General features: G+C 36.9%; 1 protein-coding gene across 39 annotated transcripts in view; it reads left to right on the plus strand.

Annotated features, from left to right (window-relative positions):
• The window catches only part of MYCBP2 (MYC binding protein 2), a 193,127-nt gene that overhangs the window by 13,356 nt on the left and 158,434 nt on the right, over positions 1-21,337 (plus strand). For all 39 annotated transcript variants that reach the window (XR_014948429.1, XR_014948419.1, XR_014948426.1 and 36 more), the window contains exons 2-4: positions 12,177-12,252; positions 19,042-19,257; positions 20,338-20,491. Coding sequence is in view for 35 of the 39 variants with exons in the window: in XM_032442048.2 (XP_032297939.2) it covers positions 12,177-12,252; positions 19,042-19,257; positions 20,338-20,491 (446 nt within the window). In the remaining 4 variants the exon portion in view is untranslated. The remainder of the gene's footprint in view (positions 1-12,176; positions 12,253-19,041; positions 19,258-20,337; positions 20,492-21,337) is intronic.

Here is a 21,337-nt window from a genome sequence, read left to right on the forward strand (position 1 = left end):
CTATTTCTCTTCAAACCAATAGATTCTTTGTTGTGTTTTATTACTACAATATACTGCCAGAGAATGTTGACCATTGGCAACTGCAGACTGGTAGGTTTTCAGTAGGATGCACTAGGGAGTTGTCTTGTGCTATTCAGTGAAGATGGCATGTCATTATCTGCTGTTCATGTTCATTTATTAGTACCTACAGTTCTTCCTGAATTTCATGGAGCCTGTTCTCCAAATTAATTTTTTCCCAATATGATTCTAAAAAAAAAGTGGCATTGTACACACTTCAGTTGTTGTGGTTGCATTTAGTGGCCGAAGGTGCAGATATTATTGTTCTTACTATGGCTGATTTACTTTTTATTTTTACCACAGCAAATGAAAAACAATCCTAAAATCGTAGAGGCAAGCGATACAAATTTTCTTCTGTGCTGAAGAACTTGATTTCATAGATAATATTGCAGCTAATAAGTGATAAATTTCATGATTTCAGGAAAGAAACTACATCTGACTGTTTGCATTGAGGAGCCATTCTTTTGTGCAGTGAATACTAGGTAGAGGTGCTTCCTGGTGTGTCCTTTGCTTCTAAAGTAACATAAACTTATCAAATGTTTTGATTTATAGAAAGGAATTTTTTAGATACTGCTTTGCACTTCTGCAGTTCTCATCTAGTTAAATACAAGTCAGATCAATTTTGTATTTGGTGTTAATTTCATTTCTAGTGCACGTGGTATCTAGTTTCATACTATAATGGAGAAGTTTAGTAAGGATATTCCAGTAGTCTGAATAAAATCCTTCTTCCTTAGGCCTCCAAAAATTTGTTTTTCAAGGCAAAGTCTAATAGTTTTTAAAATCATAGTAGTAATACTAGTACAGTGTGATGTCATAAGGTTGAGAAATTGCTTAGAATTATTAAACTAGGAAGTCACAATTAAAAAGATGTACAATTTCAAGGTTGAGTATGTTTGGGTATTTTCACAAGCCTGATGAAATCCCTCTGCCTAGTGGCTGGGATAACTATTAGGAATTTGTGCCTCCGGTGGCGGTGGGTTAAGGACGCCACGTTACAACACTGGAGGCCCGGGTTCGAATCCCCCCTGTGGCGCAAGTGGTAGAAGTGCCTCTCTGCTACACAGGAGGCTTGAATCTTGGGGGTTGGACTCGATGATCTCTAAGGTCCCTTCTAACTTGCACAAGACTGTGATACTGTGAATTACCTTGAATCTTCATAGATATACGAGGTTCTGAAAGAACAAAATAAAGCAAATTGAGTGCTTGAATAAAAACTGGATGAAGAAGACTCAATGTACTCTAGAATATGTATTTCTAAAAATACTGTAAAAATTGTAATATACATGAAAGCAATAAATTAGACAAAGTGGATTTTTTGATGGGCCCTGTCTGGATATTGTAGTTTAGATCAGCAGACAGCTGAGTGCCACACAGCCATTTGCTCACTCCCACCTAAGAGGATGAAGGAGAGAATCAGATAAACAAGTAAAACACATGGGTTGAGATAAGACAGTTAAATAACAAAGAAAAGATGAGAGGGGGAGAAAAAAAAAAAGAAAAAAAAAAAAAAGTAAAACCAAAATGAAAAGAGTATACAAAAGAAGTGACGCACAAGGCAGTTGTTCACTATCTGCTGACTGTTGCAAAGCCAGCTGTCTTACAGTAGTATAGTATGGGATATTCCTTTCGTCAGTTTGGGTCATCTGTCCTTGTTCAGTCTCTTCCCAGCTTCTTGTGCACCCTCATTCTCCCTGCTGGCAGAGCAGTGTGAGAAGCTGCAACATTCTTGATTTAACACAAGTGCTACTGAGCAACAACTAAAACTTTGGTATCTCACCAATATAATTTTCATATTGAATTTATAACAAGACATCATGCCAGCTACTAGGCAGAAAAGTAATTTATTCCATCCAGAACCTGGACCACGTGGCTGCTTTTATTCTAGATATAACTGCAGCAGTGTGAGTTTGAAACTGCTCTGTCCTAGGTCCTGAACCGTGCTATCTCTACAGTAGGATTTTCAGTGCTGGAATTGAGGTTGTAAGTGGAAAAGGGTCATAGGTGATGCAAAGCTGGGAAAGATTACAAGTATTACTGGAGACAATAACATCAACAAGGGCTTTATTCCAAGGGGAAAAAAAATCACTACATACAAATGTAGAAACAAAATGAATGAAAGCCGATGTAGAAGTTCTTCATGACAACTTCTAACTATTGCATAAAATTATAAAGTGAAGTTAAATCAGAAGTGTCATGCTGTAGGATTGTTCTTGAGTTTCTTCTGTTTTTTGTTTTGTTTTTTTTTTTAAATTACGACAAATAATTTTCTGTAGGTAACTTGAATTACTTGACCCTTTCTTTGCACTTTGTAGTGATGGAGGATGGGGGAAAACATCACTGTCTCTTTATTTATTTATTTAATTTCTTCTTAACAGCAAAATCTAGTTACGAGTATAAGAAAATAGTGAAATTACATGTCAGTGGTGCAAATGATGTGGTTTAGACTGAAGAATCTGACTTTTCTTGGCAGATGACTTGTTTCTCCTCAGAGCTGAAGTAAGTTCAGGCTAGCCCTGGAGAATGAGGAAAATAAACTGATTATTTATTTATTTTCAAAAATAAAGAAGTAAAAAATTAGCATTTAATTATCATGAAGGAGATTAAGACCTCACAAAGAACTTTCTGGTAGGATTGGTGGTATTTAGTAACTCCTTTGGGAAAATACCGATCATCAGTTGTTGTGGGTTAACTCTAGGAGGCTGCTAAGTAGAACACAGCTGCTTGCTTTTTACCTCATCTTCAGTGGGATGAAGGAATAGGAAAGGAAGAGTGAAAGTGAAAAGCAGAACCAAAGTCTTGTCGTTTGAAAGAACTGCTTATTTAGTGAAGGAAAAGTGGAAGAAAAGAGAGAGGAAAAAAGTGAGACAGAGGCAATGATTCACCACCCCCAACAGGTGACCAGTGCTTAGCCAGTTCCTGAGCAGAAGATAACCTCCCTAACCACCATAGTTTCGTTAATTATTGCTGATCATCTTGTTATATGGCATGAAATATTTCGGTTAGAGTCATCTGCATAGTTGTCTTCTCTCCCAACCTCGTATGCTTTCCCTTTTTGGTGGGAGTTTGAGCATGTAGAGCGAGGAACAAGAAGTCTTGATGATGTGTCTATAAAAGTCAGTGTCTACAGATACCTAAGGTACAGGAGGCAAAGGGAAGAGGCCAGACTCTTTTCAGTGATACAGAAATAGGACAAGAGGAAATAGCTACAAACTGAAGCATAGGAAGTTCTTCACAAATATGCATTGAAACTTCTTCATGGTATGGGTGACAGAGCACTGGAACAGGCTACTCAGGGAGGTTGTAGAGTTGTCTTCTCTGGAGGCATTCAAGACCAGCCTGGGTGACTACCTGTGCAACCTGGTCTCGGGAGCTTGCTTTGGCAAGGGGATTGGACTCAGTATTTTCTAGAGGTCTCTTCCATCCACTACAATTCTATACCTCTGTGATATGCAAAACGCTATTCCAATATATTTGCTGTGATGTAATCCCAGTAGGCAGCTGAGTACCATGGTCACTATATCACTCCCTTTCCTCAACAGAACAGAAGGACAAAATATAATGGAAATAACTTGTTGGTTAGCTAATGACAGGATTATAAATTCTGTTAGAGGTAAAACACACCTAGTGAAGGGGATATTAATTTAATTTATTGCTAGTTGATAACAGTAGAGAGTAATGAGAACTAAAACGTAAAATACCTTCCTACCCTTTTTCTTTCTTTTCCTGAACTGCACAGTGGAACGGGGCTGTGGCTAATCCCTTATGGCTTGTCTCTGCTGCTTCTTCATCTTTGCTCTCTTCCCTTGCTCCAGTATGGGAGCCCTCTCACAGGATGCTGTCCTGCTTAAACTGATTCTATGTGGGCTTCCCACAGGCTGCAGATCTGACCAGGAGCCTGCTCCTTTTTTTGGCTGCAGTGTGGGATGTATGTTCCAACATGGGACACCATAAACTGCAGGGGGATGGTATGCTCAACCATTGACCTCCAGGAATTTCTGCTTTGTGCTAAAAGGATGTCTTACCCCCTTTCTGTGCTAACTTTGGGGTCTGCAAGGCTGTCTCTTTCATTTTCTCACTCCTCTCTTCCAGCTTCTGTTGTGCAACATCTCTCCCCTTTCTTAACCACGATCATCCAGAGATGCACTGGCTGTCACTCTGGCCAGCAGTGGGTCCCTTTTGAAGCTAGCTGTTACCTGACATGGGTAACAGCTGCTGAGCTGACCCTCTGCTCACAGATGCCATCCCTGCAGCTCCCCACTGTCAAAGACTTGCCACGTAATTCAAGTTACAACATTCAGCTACCATTAGTGTGTTGCAGCAGTGTTTTGGTTCCAAATCTAAAACTCAGCGCCACATGAGCTACAATGAGGAAAATTTGCTTCATCGTAACCACACCTAGTACAGGAATGAAGCGGAATTTGAACATTCCTGTGCTGGACAAGGGAATGGTAAAATTAACCTTTTTGGTTCATTCTCAAACAGCATTTTTAATGATTCTGAAGTACTTCCCAGGGACGATGTTTTAGATTGCCTGTGTCATTGAAGTTTGGAAAAGTCTTGTTAAAGGTGCTAAAAGCATTGTCCGCATTGATCCATTTGTACCAAGCAGCTCACATTTGTTATGTACAGTCATTTTTGGCAGGCATTACTAAGTGTACACTTGGATGTTGGTTATAGTCAAAAGTGTGTGGATTGACTGAAGTAATTGTCTTGCCTTAATAGGACCATGCATCTTATTAGCTTTGTGTAGTATTGTAGTTTTTATTAGGCTAATTTTGATACGGATCTGCTTTTTTGCTTAACTTTGCTGTTTGCTGATCCAGATGGTAAGCAGATGAAAAGCTCAGTATGTCTCTACTTGGAAGCATAATCAGGAACATGGCACAGCACCAGAAAAATAATAAACACCAGATTATAAAAAACATACTCCTGTAATGTACAAGCACAGTTCCCACCTTCTCTGTGGTCATATTTTACTTCAGTATGTAAACAATGAGAATCATAGTATAGTTGAATTTGGAAGGGGTTTCTGCAGACTAACTCAGTATTTCTGCTCAAGGTAATAATTTTGTGTAAAGATACCTTCTAGTCAGTTGTAAGTGTGTACAGATGCATGAGGTTATTACTCAGACACAGGATTTTACATTTGCCTCTTAAACTGGATAATATTCCTGTTGTCCCATTTCTTTGGCATGCTGAGGTGTGTCTGAATGGTGGCACAGTTAGCTAATGTATAATAATTCTCAAAATGTTGTGTTATCTGTAAACTTGCTTGAAGGTGGACTCTGTCTTGTCATTCACAGCATTGATCCTAGCAATGTAGTCAGCATTCAATCCACATTTATCTTGCTTGTGCTTCACCATTTTGCATAAGGATGTTGTGACTGAGGGTCCCAGAAGCCTTACTGATACTGGGATAGACCGTATCCATCACTCTGCCATTATCTGCCAAGGCAGCCATTTCAATGCTACTGATTGGTCATGTGTGATTTCCTCTTCATAAATCCAAGCTGACTGCTCTGTCACTTCCTTGCCCTTTCTCAGTGATCAGGCTGATAAACCTGAAGTTTCCTAGGTCCTCTGTCTCTTCCTTAGTGAAGACAGAAGAAATGTTTGTTTTCTTCTTCTCAGAATACTACGCCAATTGCTATGACCTTTCAGAAAATTGTTTACACTGATATTGCAGTATCATCAGCTAGGTTCCTCAGCATTTGCAGTGACATACATGCAATTTATTTAAATTTTTCCTAACCTGATCTTTCTCCACTGAGGGTACATTGTCCTTACTCAGTCTTTTACTGTGGACATCTAATTGCTGAAGGCTAAACTTACCATTAGTAATGGAGGTGACCAAAGTTCTTTGTGGCTTGGTTCTTTACCTCCTTTGGCACTGGGCTCATGTTTTTCCTACTCTTCCTTCTGCTACTTGTTCTCCCTGTCTTTCATATCTCATGCAAGAATCATCTCTAGGTGGGCTTTGTCTTTATAAAACCATCTCTGAACATTTGGACCTTGTCCTTCTAGTCCTCCTGAATGACTTGACACTGTTTCCATTTCTTGTATGCTTCCTTTTTTCAGGGGGCTTTTCATACATCTATGTACGCCTCCTGTCATCTTTCCTTGACTTCCAGCATGTATTACCAAACTGTTACTGAGCTTGAAAGTGATCCTTGAAAATGAATTCTTCTGCACCCTTTTCTCTAGGGGAGTGTACTTTCATAATGGTCTTCAGAGCAAGTCTCTGAATAGGCCAGAGTGTTCTTTTGGTGTTTAGGATTGAGATTCTGATTTTGCCTTGTTTGCTTGTCTCGTGATGCTGAGCAACACTGTTTTAATGTTGCTGCAGCCATAGATGCATCTAACTGGTTCTTTCTTGTTTAAATGCCAAGTCCAGTAGAGCGCCTTCCCTAATTGACTCCTCAATCACTGTGTTATGCATCCATGCACTCCAGAAACTTTGTGCTTTGCTTGTGCCTTGCTCTGTTGCCTTTCCAGCAGGTGGTTAACATCCCCCATAAGGATCAAGGGCTGTGAATGTGAGGTCTCTTGTAGTCCTCATCAACTTCTTCCCATGTAGGTTGTGAGTAGCTGTATAGTTAGAATAATACAAGTATAGTTACATATAGCTGGAAATAGATAGCCAGAGGATATCAAAGGAAAAGACTTAGCAATTCTGAGGCCTTCAGTCAAGATGGATGCTCACCAATGTCAAAGCTTGCCACAAGAACTCCAGAAAGAGATACTACCTTAGTTGTGGTCAGCCCTTAAATGGGATCTAGGAGAAGTGTAGTCAAGCTCCACCCCTTCTGGGAGCACAGATGAATTACCTTCACCTGTGCTCCTGCAGCTGACTCATCGCTTGCCTCAGATGGCTAATCAGAGGTTCAGGCTGTGATCAACAGTTTCCCTTACAGTAGCCAACACCAATGTTGTATTGGTCTGCCTTGAGTCTAACCATTAAACTCTCAACTGGCTCACTGTCAGCTGTTTCATCTTCTGTCTAGATCAGGAAAAGGACATTATGCTGGATTATGCAACAACCGTATGATGAAGTTTACATGTGGGAAGATAAACCATCAAGCTACGCAATAGAAATACTAAAATTATGGTGTTAACTTTGTTGAGGTTTCATTTATACCTCACAGAAACTAAAAGAAGAGAGAAATGAAGTAATTGCCTTTCGTGCGTAGTCATTTTGTGTTGATGCAGCTTGTTTTCTCAAAATAATTTCTTCCTCATCTCTCTTAATGAAATTTCAGTTCTCCTTTGGTGACTGTGGTGACTTAGGAGAAATGATGCTTCTATGTGTTACTCGGTGTCTGTAAAAATAAGTCTTTGGAAAAACCTCTTGACAGTCAGATGTTGTAACATGCTTGTTTAAAAAAATCACAGAGTTATCTATGCTTCTTTGTTATGTTATCTACAAGTCCAGTACCGTTCTGAGAGCTTGCAAGTTGGAACTTGCAGTAAATAGTTCACTATGGTTGTATTTTAACAGTTTTGGACCAGTTGGTCTTACTGTATTGCTGCTTCCTTTTTAGCTACTGTAATATTCCATCTTATAGTGGTAGCCTATGAAAAATGTTATTTTGCAATTTGTAGTTTTTTTTGTTTTTTTTTTTTAACTGCCTAAATGCCTATGGAAAAATGATAGTAGTATAGTAGGTTTAACGGGATGCAGCCTGACAAATGGGCCTCTCCTGTGAAATGTATACCCCTCTCCTAAGGTAATTACTGAATTGGAGTCATCTAGTTTAGACAAATACACTGATTCAAAATCAGTTTGTCGGTTTCAAAAATTTTAGTATGTACTGGGTTTCTGAACTCATGCTTCCCCACCTGCCCTCCCTTCCCCCGCCCCCAGTTGTTTTTTATCAGCAGTAGAATGACTTAGTCTTGTGTTGCACTTGTTACCTTTGGTAAGTAATTTCGGATAATGGAGTACAAGTTTAAGAGCCAGCAGAACTTTCAAGTAACTTGTGTTGCTCTTGTTTTGGCTCAGCAGCGGCTACAGTATTTTTTTTTCCCCACTAAGCAGTGATTCTTTTAGTGCAACATATACCCTAGAAGGACTTATGTAGACGTGAACATAGTGTTAATGTAAGTTTAACCTACAATGACTAATTCAGTAACAACATTGGGCGTTCAACACACAAAACAAAACTTTGCTTCCTTCTCAAATTTAATTTCATTAATTGCAAATGAGGACTATTCAGCCTTGGGGGAAGAGTTCTGTTTGCATTTCCTCAGATCTTCCAAACAGTAAAAGCAATGCTTTTGAGGTGATTGAGGACAATTGTTATACATTTAAGAGTTGAATGTTTTCTGTCTTGGCTTTTATTTTCAGTGATTTTTCTGAGAAGACTGTAGTAAAACCTTTAGCTCATCCTTTAGGTCCGCTTGACCCAAGTATTTTATTGTCAGGGCCTCCTCGTGTTCTGGACTCATTTGATTTCCTCTGTGTCCCAATTCAAAATTATGAATTTAGTCTCAAATATTACAAAAGCTTGAAACTGTTCGCAGAAAACTTGCCTAAAACTTGCTGGTAATTGAAATTTGGTTTATTAGACTGAACACTATCAACATCTTACTTGAAAGTTAAGAGCTTCTGTCACTGGAATTGTCAGCATAGAGTTTCAGGACTTTTGCAACTGACAGTCTTTAGCCAAAACAAGTTGATAATTTAGTGAGAAAATCCAACCTAACCTTATTAGGTGTTGTTAATGTTCAGGCAGTAAAAGAGATGGGCTAGTAATTAACAGTTCTGGTTTTAAACAGGAAATGACTCATAATCTTCCTAACATTATTTTTCTTCAGTAGGCCTGCCCATATATTATCTTCACTATCTGAATATTAAAATCTCATGATATAGCAGTAAGTAGAAATCATATATCTCTTTTTTTCCTTGAAGGTACATTGTAAACAGATGATAGGTTGCTCAGAACTGTTTATAAAGTTAGAGTTGAGTGTTTTTTTGTTTGTTTTCATGATTAATTTCTTACAAATTCTGAAGTTTCTTTTGGGAATGAGTCTTAGAGAGGATAAACATAAAATTTAACAAAAATACCCCAAATTAAGTAAGCAGCATTTCTCAGGGGTCAGTGCTGGATCCAATCTCGTTCAATGTCTTCATCACCTGGATAAATGGGTAGTTCTGATGGTTCACTTCAGAAGTTTGCTGATGATACCGAGCTGAAAGGAGCAGCAGACATGCCAGAAAGCTGTGCTCAGCCAAGCTCAGAAAGCTCAACCAAGACCTGGACAGACTGGAGAGCTGGGTGGGGAAGAACCTTATAAGGTGTAACTGGATCATGAGTAAAGTCTTGCACCTAGGGAGGAATAACTATACAGGTTACTGGCTGAGAGGAGTTGTGCAGAGCGGTACCTGGGTGTTCTGATGGACAGCAGGTTGGCCAGAAGTGTGCTCTTGTAGCCAAGAAGACCAGTGGTGTCCTGGGGTGCATTAAAAAAAATTGTGTTTAGAAGGTCGAGGGAGGTGATTTTTCCCCTCTGCTCTGTCTTGATGAGCCCACATTTAGATTACTGTGTCCAGTTCTCGCTTCCCAATTCAGAAAAGGCAGGGATCTCCTAGAAGGAGTCCAGCAGAGGGCCACAAAGATGATAAAGGCCTGGAGCATCTTCCACACTGGGAAAGGCTGAGTAACCTGTATCTGTTTAGCCTGAGAAGGGGACTTGATCAATGTTTGTAAATATCTAAAGGGAGGTGGGAGGTGAATGTACCGTGTAGCAACAGGACAATGAGCAGTGAAATAAAACTTGAACATAGGTAGTTCTGCACTAACATGCAGAAGAACTTCTTTATGGTAAGGGTGATGGAGCACTGGAGCAGGTAGTTCAGAGAGATTGTGGAGTTTTCTTCAATGGAGATATTTAAGACCTGTCTGGATGCCTACCTGTGAGACCTGTTGTAGGATTTCTACTTTTACAGGGGGGTTAGATTTGGTGATCTTTTGAGGTTCCTTCCAATCCCTGCCATTCTGGGATTATGTGTTGTACATGTCTGTACAGAAAAATACTTGCCAAAATGTAAGTAGTATTCTGTGAAATATTTGCAAGTTAGGAAGGAAAAAATTCTTATAATGTTTGTAGACTGGAATAAGTTTAGAGTTTGTAAGGATTTTGGCAGGCAGGATTCAATTTCAAACGTCTTGACTAGAGAGGTTAGTGTTCTTTGAAAAAAAGAAAAAGAGAGAAGAAACTCCCTTAAAAAGTTGTCTCTGGTAAGTAAAAATTGTACAAGGCATAGCAGCAGAGCTAGGTAAAGAAAAATGAAAGCTCAGTTTGCAGGAAAATATTTTCAAGTTATTCTGGGCTGGCAAGGTAAAACTTGGCATACAGTTAAGTGTAAACTTAGGGGAACATATGAGGCAATTTTTCATCTTCTGCTCAACAGTGAATAATAAGTACTGCTTTGGTTTTGATCAATGTAGTTTGCATATGATATGAAGAGACAGAAATTCTGGTTTGCCGTGGACTCTACACCTGAATTTAGGATGAGAATTTTATAAAATGGTATTTGATTCAGAGTGGAAGATAGAGTGGCTACAGAATGGAAGGGACTACAGTGTTGTTCTTCATGTTTGGAAACAGAATGAGAATTGATCGCATTAAACTGTAATAAGGAATTAAAACTTGTCCAGTGTAAGAATAATTGAATAGTAGAACAGACTGTGGAGGATGATTATAGAAATTTGGACATGAGAGATTGTGTGAATTCTTACCACTTCCCCCCTTCTCAAACAGATTGGACAGACTTTGATGTATTTTTCTTTGTAGCTGAAGTGATCTTAGGAGGTCATTTAGGTTCTCTTTATAAGTTCTAATTTACTGTGTTTTTTTCTGATCACTGAAATGCTTCTCTGAACTCCAGGATAATGGTCGTCTTGAAGAAGAATGTGTCTCCCTCTTCCTAATTTTAGTGTTAATAGATGAGATTTCTACAGGGCAGCTTTTTGCAGGGATACTTTGATTTTCTTCTGGCTGGTCAGTGTCAGTAAAACTTTAGTTTTTAGCCTTTGACTGCTGGACCATGAGACTTGTATCTTCTTCAAATGTGAATGCTGAGAAAGTTGTAAGCAATATGTTTCTAGTCTATCAACATTTTTGTTTAGAATAAAGTCGTTCAAATAAAATACTAGATTGTTTCAGTTCTCAGTCTCTTTCTGGTTTGGTACCTGTGATTTTCAGCTTCCATACTTCTATTTTTCTAACTAATCTGAACTGTAAACCATTTGAGCAATGTTTGAGTGATACAGAGGAATGTTAGTAGCTTACCAATCTGGAATGAGCTGTATGCTATGTGGGCAACATTAGCTTGTTTTTGCAGAGGGCTTGTAGTTTGAACAGAGTAGATAAATGTAGGATGTTAAAATGCATATGTCTCAGCGGAATAACCTTGCTGATGTTATGTGTATGGTGTCTTTTATTCTTCATGTATTTTCTTTGTGTTTTTTTTTATTGTTGATTTTTATAAACCAGATAATAAATTGAAGGAGAAAGAATGTGATAGGTATGAGGTGTAGGCAGAAGAGAATTGGAGGAGCATTGGTTAGCTGGAGCTGTAGTGTGAAGGAATGGAAGTAAAGCCTGTAAGTTGAGCGTGGAAGAACACTTAGAAGTTTAAAAACATGCATGTTTAAAAGTTGCAGATTCTTCCATCGCCTGAGTTCTCTGCCACATGATGTTTTTTTAAAGCTATCTTACTGCGAGGCTGAGTAAAGACTTCACAAAATGAGTGGCTTCTCACTTCTAGCATCAGTATGATGTTAATGGTCAGGTAGTAGAAACAAGTAGGGTAAAAATACAAAATGGACATGGGTTGTGTTGTTTTTTTCTTTTCCTGCATTAGCTTATATTCTTCTTTAAATATTAAAAGTAAAAATCTTTGATCCAGTAAAAAAGCATCATGTTAATGATCTCTGATATATACTCTGGAATTTTGACTTTACTGGTTCTCTACCTTAGTTAAAAGAGAAGAAAAAACGTTTTAGAGGACTTACGACAATATTTTTTTTTCTAATGTTGCTATTTACAATGAAGGGAGGAAGGAATTTTAATTATCTTATTCTTATGGGTTATTTTGCTATTTTTTTTTTCAGGAGCAAGAAACTTTTTAGCAAGAAAAAATTGAAAAGGAAACAGAAGACTAAATTAAAAGTAAAAACACGCAACAAGGTACGTCTGTAACTAACTTTAAAAAGTTCTGACTGAAAAAATGAAGTAATTTCAGCTGAGAGATGTGAGGAGAAAATGTGGAAGCAGCAATTTTTTTTGTTGTTTTGGGTATTTTAACAGTCCAGCAGTTTTTGTCTGTGTGCTGCTTTCTTTATGTCACTGTTAGCAATGTTAACCTTTTTATTTTATGTTGAGCATTAGTCACACATAATTGGATATGAGCACTGTTTTCATTTCTCCAATTCCTGGAGTACAAATGTAGCTAAAACAGTATTAATGTATAGCTAAATTTTAAGAGATGCATAACTACCTTGGAGATGGAGATTGCTGCAGCAGAGTTATGTCCGTGTTGGTCAAAGGAGAAAGGGAGCACTCTGTGTCTAAGTAATTAATAGTTATTCTTGAAAATTCCTCCATAGTGGGATAGAAGCTTTCTAAAATTGAGGTGAAAGTGATAGTATTTTAAATTATTGCTTTGAGTTAATCTCCCTCTATTACAGACCTATTATTTCTCTGTTCAAAGTAGAGTTTTGGAGGGATTTTCATGAAGGCTTACTCTAGGCCTGGAAGATTCTTCCTAAGTTTTGGTTATAATCAGTAGAGAGAAAGAAGCTCACCTGTTGGATGGTTTTGTGGGACTGTACCACTGAAATAACCAGTGGAAACACTTTTTAGTCAGTTGAAAGACCCTATAATAAGCTGTAGGTTCCTTTGGCCATCTTATCCCTACTTGCCATATGTCCTGTAATTACTCTATCTCAAGACAGATGACTTTGGGAGGGTGAAGCAAGCCTTCTTAATCTCTTAATTTAGTATTGCCTTTCTGGATATTTACTGGATTGTTTTGCTTATCTCAAGTAATACAGCTCCAGAGTAGAGCACAGAAGAGACTTATCTTCAAAACTTCTCTTTTCAGTGCTGGACAGTTAAGTACTTCTAGTCCAAAAAAAATAAAAAAAAATTAACTCTTTTTTTCAGTCATAGAGAAATTAAAGTTTTCAGTCATGTTTTCTTCATCAGTTTTACTAGACCTGCTGTCAACACAGAAAACCAAATTAGAAATTAGAGCAAACAGTGCAGGATGCCATTTGTCTTTGTATGTTCTGTCTTATGACAGAAATTTGTGCTTTTAAAATAAGTTAACTCTTCATTTTTAATTTCAGTTACTGTACAAAGGGAAACCTGACTTTTTTCATATTTGTGTCCTAGTTGGACTACTAATTAGGAAGCTAAATCTAGAATTGCTGTTCCCCACAAGCTTCATAGTCCAGTATATTTCTTAGATTCATTTGCCTTGGATAAATGGATTTATCCTTTTTGAATGGCCAGACAAGACATGAATGTGTTAATGCCTGGCTCTTGTTAACAGTTATAAATATGGCACTAAATGATCATCTTGCATGTTGTGACTAGGAAGAGTTGTTTCCAAGATTTTCCTTGGATTCAAAACAGCTTCTTTGTGAAGTGATATAAGGGATTTTTCCACTCTTGGAAAGTCATAATGTTTTTTTCCCATACTTTGTTTTGTATGCCTCTATTCTGCGCCATCCTTAAGATGGACAAAACAGTTGTATTTGTCTCCAGATACAGAGGTGTAGAAAAGCATTCCAACTTACTCCAGCCTGATAGCAGGAAACTGAATATTTCCTGAAATGTAAAATTGATTTTATGATTGGTAAAATTGATTTTTGGTGGTGGTTTTGTTTTGTTTTCTTTCATCCTCATAATGCTTTTCAGTGTATTCTCATGCTTAACATGAGAATAAACCTTATGTTTATTCAGAATAAACCTTATGATCATTTCTGCATAGGAATGACTGACAGCAGACGTGTTGTTTTAGGAAAACCTGGATTTCCATTCAGAGTCTCATAATAGAGCAAATCATTCTGTGGTGATGAGCTTCTCATTCTGAAGAGGAGAAATTGCAGAGATCAGTTTATTGTATATTAACTGGAGTTAAAATATAGATGGCAGCTTTCTCTTACTACGCTGTTAGAGGGTGGGGAGGGCCTTATATTAAGTACAAGCTGAAGGAACTGCAAAATTTTATCTACACACTGCACTTACTGAAAGTGACAATTGAGTAATAGAAGACTGAGTAATTGAAGAGGGGAAAAAATCATTGTTGAGAAACTGGAAATTAGTTTTACCATTTAAGCATTCATGTTGTAATATTTTAAGGGTAAAAATTAATTGGTGTGTTCTACAGCCCAGTAGTTTGTACCTTATTTTGTTATGAAGCTGGAGTCCTGTTATAATCTCTTGTATATGAACCACTTCTAACTTCTGATTTTGGAATTTAGTATATTTTCTTAAAAGTTTAAGGTATAATTAAGTTTTCTGTGTGAATTCGGTGTGTTTTGGCTTTAGCAATAAAATGTCTTCAACACAGAAAATGAATATGTGAATATTAGACCTGAATTTTTCACTACTCTGAAAAATTGGAGGCTGCCTAAGGAGGAGAATGTACTTCCCATGAGATGCTGTCATGTTTAGATTATGCAGAAGTTCTAAGCTCTAATTTATTGACCTTAATACAAAGGTAAGGAATAAAATTTTGGGAGAGGACTGTTCACATAGCAGAAAAACAGTATTGTAAGCTGATGGCTGGATGTAAAAAAATAAATAATGAGATAAGTATTTTTCTCTTTAAAAGCACATCAGTAATTTGGCAGTGTTCTCAATGGCTTCTGTTTTATTTGCTATTTTGACCTCAGCCCCTTTCTAAATGATATTTAAAGTGTTCAAAGAAGTTAGATAGGTTTTATATTTTGTGGTGCACACAGGTTAGATCAGATCTTTATTGTAGGTTTACCATCTTTAACAACAGATTAGCTTTCCTCTGTTAGATATCTATTTCTGTTGCATCTGAGAATAAGCCATTCTTGCAGTTATCTGGTTGAAGAGGAAGAAAATAAATTGGTCAGAAAGTATTCTATATTAATAATTCATCTTTTTTAAATGAAGTCATTTGAGTAGGAAACAAGTTTTTTAAAAAAAGACCAGAGGGTTGTGTTTTTCCCACTTTTTTCCTTGCATGTATTAGAACATTATAGAAGGTGAACTGAGAAAAGTGCTATTAAGTCTAGTTGTTCCATTTTATGAATTTCAACTGGAATACTTCTGTTGAAGGCTGCAAGATTTTTAGAAGGAATAAGCGAAGCAGGAGGGCTGAGAGAGTTGCCCTCTATGTTAAGAAGTGAATAGATGGTGAAGAGCTGCCTTGAGAACCTGCTTGTGGCTCTGAGAGCTTGTGTGTTAAAATCTGGGACTGCACCAGTAAAGGACATCTGTTGGTCAAGAACTGCTACAAACCACCTGATCAGTGGGAGCCTGTGGATGAGGCCTTCTTTCTTCAGCTACAGGAGGCTTCATGCTCACAGGCTCTCATCCTAGTGGGGGATTTTGAACATCCCAACATGGCAGGCTTCAAGCAATCCTGGAGATTCCTGAAATAATCACTTGAATTAAAGCCACTGAAAGACTGAGCATATTGATTACCAATAAATTATCAGTGGTTTTTATCTTATGATAAAGTTTGCAGAGAGAAAGAAGAATGTGAGGATCACAGGTACCCTTCCTACTCTCCAACATGGAACGTCGAGTCTTATTTTTACTGAGCACCTTTCTTTTGCCTTGATAAATGCTAAACATTGGTATTTATTTACTTAATATTTTAGTTGCCTTTTTTCCTCTAAATAAAGGCAGTAAACAATTAAAGTTGCTTATCCTTCAGTTTTACCCTATTCTATCAACCAAGCAGCTTATTGTTCAAAATAGGATTTATTTAGTGGAGTCAGAAGTCCAGTGGTTTTAAACTGCCAAAATGAGGGAGTGTATTTCAAGGTTACTCTTAAGGTGCATTATCATGATGGTGGCTGAGTTTGTCAAGTGTGTAACAAATGGGGTATAGGATGCTCCTAGTTTCAAAGAATTTATAATTTTCAGAAACTAAGTATTGTGGGAGGAGAAGTGGAAATATGAAGTAAGACAAATGTTAACAGTGGGTCTGCATCAGAGCTATGTAATCCTGGTTCTGAGGCATTCATGTGCTATACTGTCTGTTCAGAGATTGCCTGTAGTGAAGTCTGTATGGGAAGTTTTTGTCTGTAGTGTTCTTTAGCAGAAGAGCGTGACGTTAAAGAGAATGATTGAAGTAATTGCTGTTTAAAAGCTAAAGCATTAGGTAAGCAACTTTTTAATAGTGAAGTATTGAGAATAAGGAATGAGTTTATTTTTGAAAATTAGTCAGCTTATTATTAATAGGCAAGAGAACAGGCATTGATATTTTATCTAGCACTGTAATGTCTAAAATTATCTGTGCTGGTGAGATGATTTGGCCAACCCATTTCATAAGAAGTGCCTGTGAGCTACAGAACTCAGCACTGCTCCAGAAATCAAACTGTTCTGGAATAAAAACTAAGCTGAACTCCTGGCAAGGAAGGAACTGGAAACTCATCACTGAAGTTGCAGTTGCGATACGTGATACTAATTAGATGAGTGAACTGCAGAGAGAGGTATTTGAAATGACCCTGATATTTTTTTTTCTTGTGATTGTTTAGCAGTAAAACAGGTAAATTCCCTATTTTTTTAAAATGGGGAAATTCAACTATTTAGCATTAAAGCTGAAAGCTGATATTGTGTATTTGTTTTAGCAGAACTTGCAAAAATCTTGGGACGTGTACGTGAATATTTGACAGGGCAAAGAGTTGTCATATATTATAACCTTTTAATTTTCTGATGCTAAATTAATTTTCAGGAATGTAATAGTCATTGTCATTGATACCAGTGTAAATCTATTTGTGCACTGTTTGAAACTGGAGTAATACAACAAACTGAATCTTGAGTTACTGTACAGCGCAATATCTTTTTTTTTAATAGCATCTTTAATAATTTAAGGATACTTATGTTCAACAAGGACTAAACTTATGTTGACTTCCAGTCTTTAATGGCAGAAAAATCTGTTGTGCTTAAACATCTGTATTTTTTCTTTACGTAACTTTTTGTCTTGTCATTTCTTATTTTGTCTTCGTGTTTTTGTGCATTACTGATAGTGATGACTCAAGTAAGAAAAATTAGTGCACTGCATTGGATAAAATGGTGTAAACCATTGCTTCTTAATGTCTCAGTTTGCAATAATTTAGTAGTAATTGTGGAAAGGAAGGTTATGCAAATATAAATCAGTGTGGTTTGAATAATACTGAAGTACATAATAAAAGGAAATTGTGTAAATGATGAAATATTATGAAGTTGTTTTGAATTTTCTTTTATGTTTTGCAACATATGGTATTAAATGCTCTGATTTAGAAGCCTGTGATGTTTCTGCTAATAATTAAAACAGATATGAGGGAAAGAAAAATATTACTGAATTTTGATGTTCAAAGCTGTGGCTACCATAGAAAAATGAGCCATCCCTTTCAAATGCTTTCTTATTCATTGTTTCTCAAGCTTCTTTCCCCTTAATCTCTGCTAGCTTATGGTCCTTTTTTTCCTACCCTTTCTCTCTGTATTTCCACTGTGATCTTTTTCAAATCACTGTAATAAAATTTGCTGTGTACTCCCGAATGAATGCATAATATTTGTCCTCATTTAGGAGAGAAAAGGCAAATGCACTCCATGTTCAGCACCTCTAAAGAACACAACAAACAAAACAAAATAACTTTATGAAGATAATCACGACTCTGGCTAGTCTAATCACCCCCAGATTTTTCCAGACTTAGTCAAGTAAGGTTTTCCTACATTCTTAACCTAGGTTTTCCCTCCTCAGTTTGTACCTTTTGTCTACACCAAGATGTTATAGGGAATTCCTTACATACACACTGTGTGCCTTAAGTCTGTTGTGTTTTTGTTTATTTTATTTATACCAGCCTAGTCTTTAGGAGTTTGTAGCCTAAGAGAAAGTATAACCCTGACTGTTTTGGTGGAGAATTCTTTTTGCCTTATTTTACTATTGCAGAAAGGGATAATAAGCAGCAGAACTTAAAATGTTTTTCCTAATATTTTTCAAGTTCAATGACAGCCGTATGGTTCTTCTCAGCAATGGCTGGCTGCAACATACCAATAGTTGATAAAAAGTGAAGCGTAGAGCAGGGTGTGTGTAGCTAACAGTAGTTTCTCCGAACAGTTTCCCAACTTTCTGTGATCCAGAGCTTCTGAGTGAGGACAAGGTGGTGTCCCGTTACTTCACAGGTCTACAGATTTCTTTTGTTCAGTAGTTTATTCATCAGGTTTTTATTAATTTTCTATCTATGTAAAGTTATCCACAGCTCTTGCCATTTGTTTTATTTAATGATGAAACAATTAATGTTATTTTTAATTTCTAACATACATTTAGCAAACAGCCTAAATCTTTATTTACTGATTGATTAACAACTACAGTAAATAATGCATTTTAAAATTCTTTGATAGTACTAAAAGTGATATGAAGATAAATTCAAATATCCTACTAGTCATTTGTCTGTGGCACAGATTTGGACCTTTCTCTAGCCTGCACTGCCTTTGGCTCTTATCATTTTCCATCTTAGTGTCCTCATTACATCATGAAAGGTAGGAATTAAAGCCAGATGGAATATACTTGAGTTTCTCCCTCTTCCTTTTTTCTCTGCCTGAAATATGATTCATATCTCTACAGGAAGGTTCAGTTACTAGTTTGAAAGCCACTTGGTCTGCAAAAATTGCTGTTTACTGAGATAACAAATCTAGCAAAGTTTGAAACTTCAAATAAACCACAAGACATAATTTTTCTTTTTGTTAAAATTCTTTTTTTTTTTTTTTTTTTTTTTTTCCCAGACGGAAAACCTAGAGAGTACAATAACCATACCAGATATCAGATTACATAGCAACCCTTCAGCTTTTAATGTTTACTGCAATGTCCGGCATTGTGTATTGGAGTGGCAAAAAAAGGAAGCATCTGTCTCTTTGACTTCAAAGAACAGTGTACAGAGTGGGGATTCAGACAGTGACGAAGAAGAGGAATCCAAAGAGCCACCTATTAAACTTCCAAAGGCAAGTAACTCTTTAAAGTGTACCATGTGTGTAGCCTGAAATTATTAGGTTATGTTGTTGAGGACTTGCCAGTGAGATGGACAGCATATTTGTGAGACAAATCTCAAACAATAATGTTATTGTATGTTTTAGAGAATATATCAGTAAGAGACATGGAATAGTGTAATTTCAAAAAAAAGATGAGTTAGTAAATGAAAAGGTATAAAAACTTGTTAAAGAAAGAGATTACTATGTATAGTTGATGACAAGTTAGTTACTATAATGGAAGCTTACCAGATTACTTTCTCTGCTGTTGTTCACGTGTTAGATTCGCTGTTTTCTCCAGCTATTAGTCTCCTGTCTAGGAATAACAGAACAAACCTCTCAGTTTATTTCAGATATGCTTTCTTTTCAGTGATAATATTTCTAAAAATATCCCATATGTTCTTTACATGTATGATCAGGTTTTTGTTCCCTGTAGATTCCATGAATGTTTTCCACCATTCTTTTGACTATATGAAATATAAAGTATAACTTTCAGGAAAATTGCTATTGAAGACTTGATTTTCGTTTCTTTTCTTTCTCCAAAAATCAAGCAGGTTCTAAAAGAATTAACTTCTGAAAGCTAGGATTTGAAGTAAATTGAGTTGCAGAGAAAATAATTGCAAAGCTTCTAGTGTGTGTTATCTCTGGCTATCAGAACAGATCTATTTGTTGAATGGCAGTTCTATTATGAATTTTGTTTTCATGTTTCATTCTTCTTTAGCTTTTAGTCAAGGTGCTCTAGACTTTAAGACTCTTCTGCTGACATCTTAGTCTTAATATTATTTTTGTAATAGAAATGCATAGTCAACTTTTGTAGATATGCTTACTTATTTGTAATGCTCACTTTTTTTTCATCTTCATAATTATTAAAAGTACTGACTTTGAGGAGACAGTTAATGGAACAGTCAGTAGAAAGAAACATATTCTGGAATGCTGAAAGGGGAAGCTAAGAGGGGCCATAACAGCACTTTTGCAGATACTGATATTGGTGAAGATCTAAATGTTCATATTAACAGATATTTTACAATATCTGTATTTTTTTAAATTTTTTTTTAGATCATTGAAGTTGGATTATGTGAAGTTTTTGAACTGATAAAGGAGACCAGATTTTCTCATCCATCTTTGTGTCTCAGGAGCCTACAAGCCCTACTTAATGTGCTCCAGGGACAGCAACCAGAAGGCCTGCAGTCAGAGCCTCCTGAAGTACTAGGTAATCTCTCATTCTTCCCCACCACCCTATCTGTTGCTGTGTTCATTACAAAACATGTAGCATGTAACAGGTTTTTTTGATACAGTAAGATTTTTTTCTTTATTTAATATGGTTGTTAATGCTTTTTCTCTTCTCTTGAGTGACTGACTTTATTCTGGAGTGTACATTCAATTATGATGGATGTAGATGGTATTTCTCAGCATTAATCTTTTGTAGAACAGAAATTTTGGCAAAATGTCATGTTTTGTTGTGTAATGTAGAGTTTAATTGAAACATAAACCTTGACAGTCTTATGATTCACTTGCCTTACTGAACCTACAGAATGCTTCGTCTAGTTGGGAAGATAAGATCCTGTAGTGAACTTCTGTTGCAATCTATTGTTGTATTTCATAGCTTAACTGTTTAATGTTGTAATTTACATAAAGCTGCTAAATAAGTCGAGCAGAATAGTGAGAGCAAACTAAAATCCCTTCTTCCTCAACTCCTTTCTAGGCTCAACTTCAGTCTCAGTTCTTATACCTTCTTCCGCTATTTAGAGCAGTGCTGGGGAATGAAGGTTGTGGTCAATTTGTAACACTTTGTTGTGGTTTAACCCAACTGATAGCTCAGTACTACATAGCTATTCACCTTCTTCTCCTGGGATTGGTGAAACAATTGGGATAGCCAAAGAAGAACTCCTGGGTTAAGATGCAAGTAAATAAATAATGACAAGGAGAGGGCTGAGGTACTTAACAATTTTTTTCCCTCAATCTTCTCTGATAACTGCTTGTCACATGGCTCGTCACAGAGCATTCAAGTGTTTGATTTGGTAGGAAAGGACTGGGGAAGAATGCGTCTCCCACTGTA

This window comes from Coturnix japonica, chromosome 1 (genome assembly GCF_054131305.1).
Source record: "Coturnix japonica strain WE chromosome 1, WE-NBRP24, whole genome shotgun sequence".
NCBI lineage: Eukaryota > Metazoa > Chordata > Aves > Galliformes > Phasianidae > Coturnix > Coturnix japonica.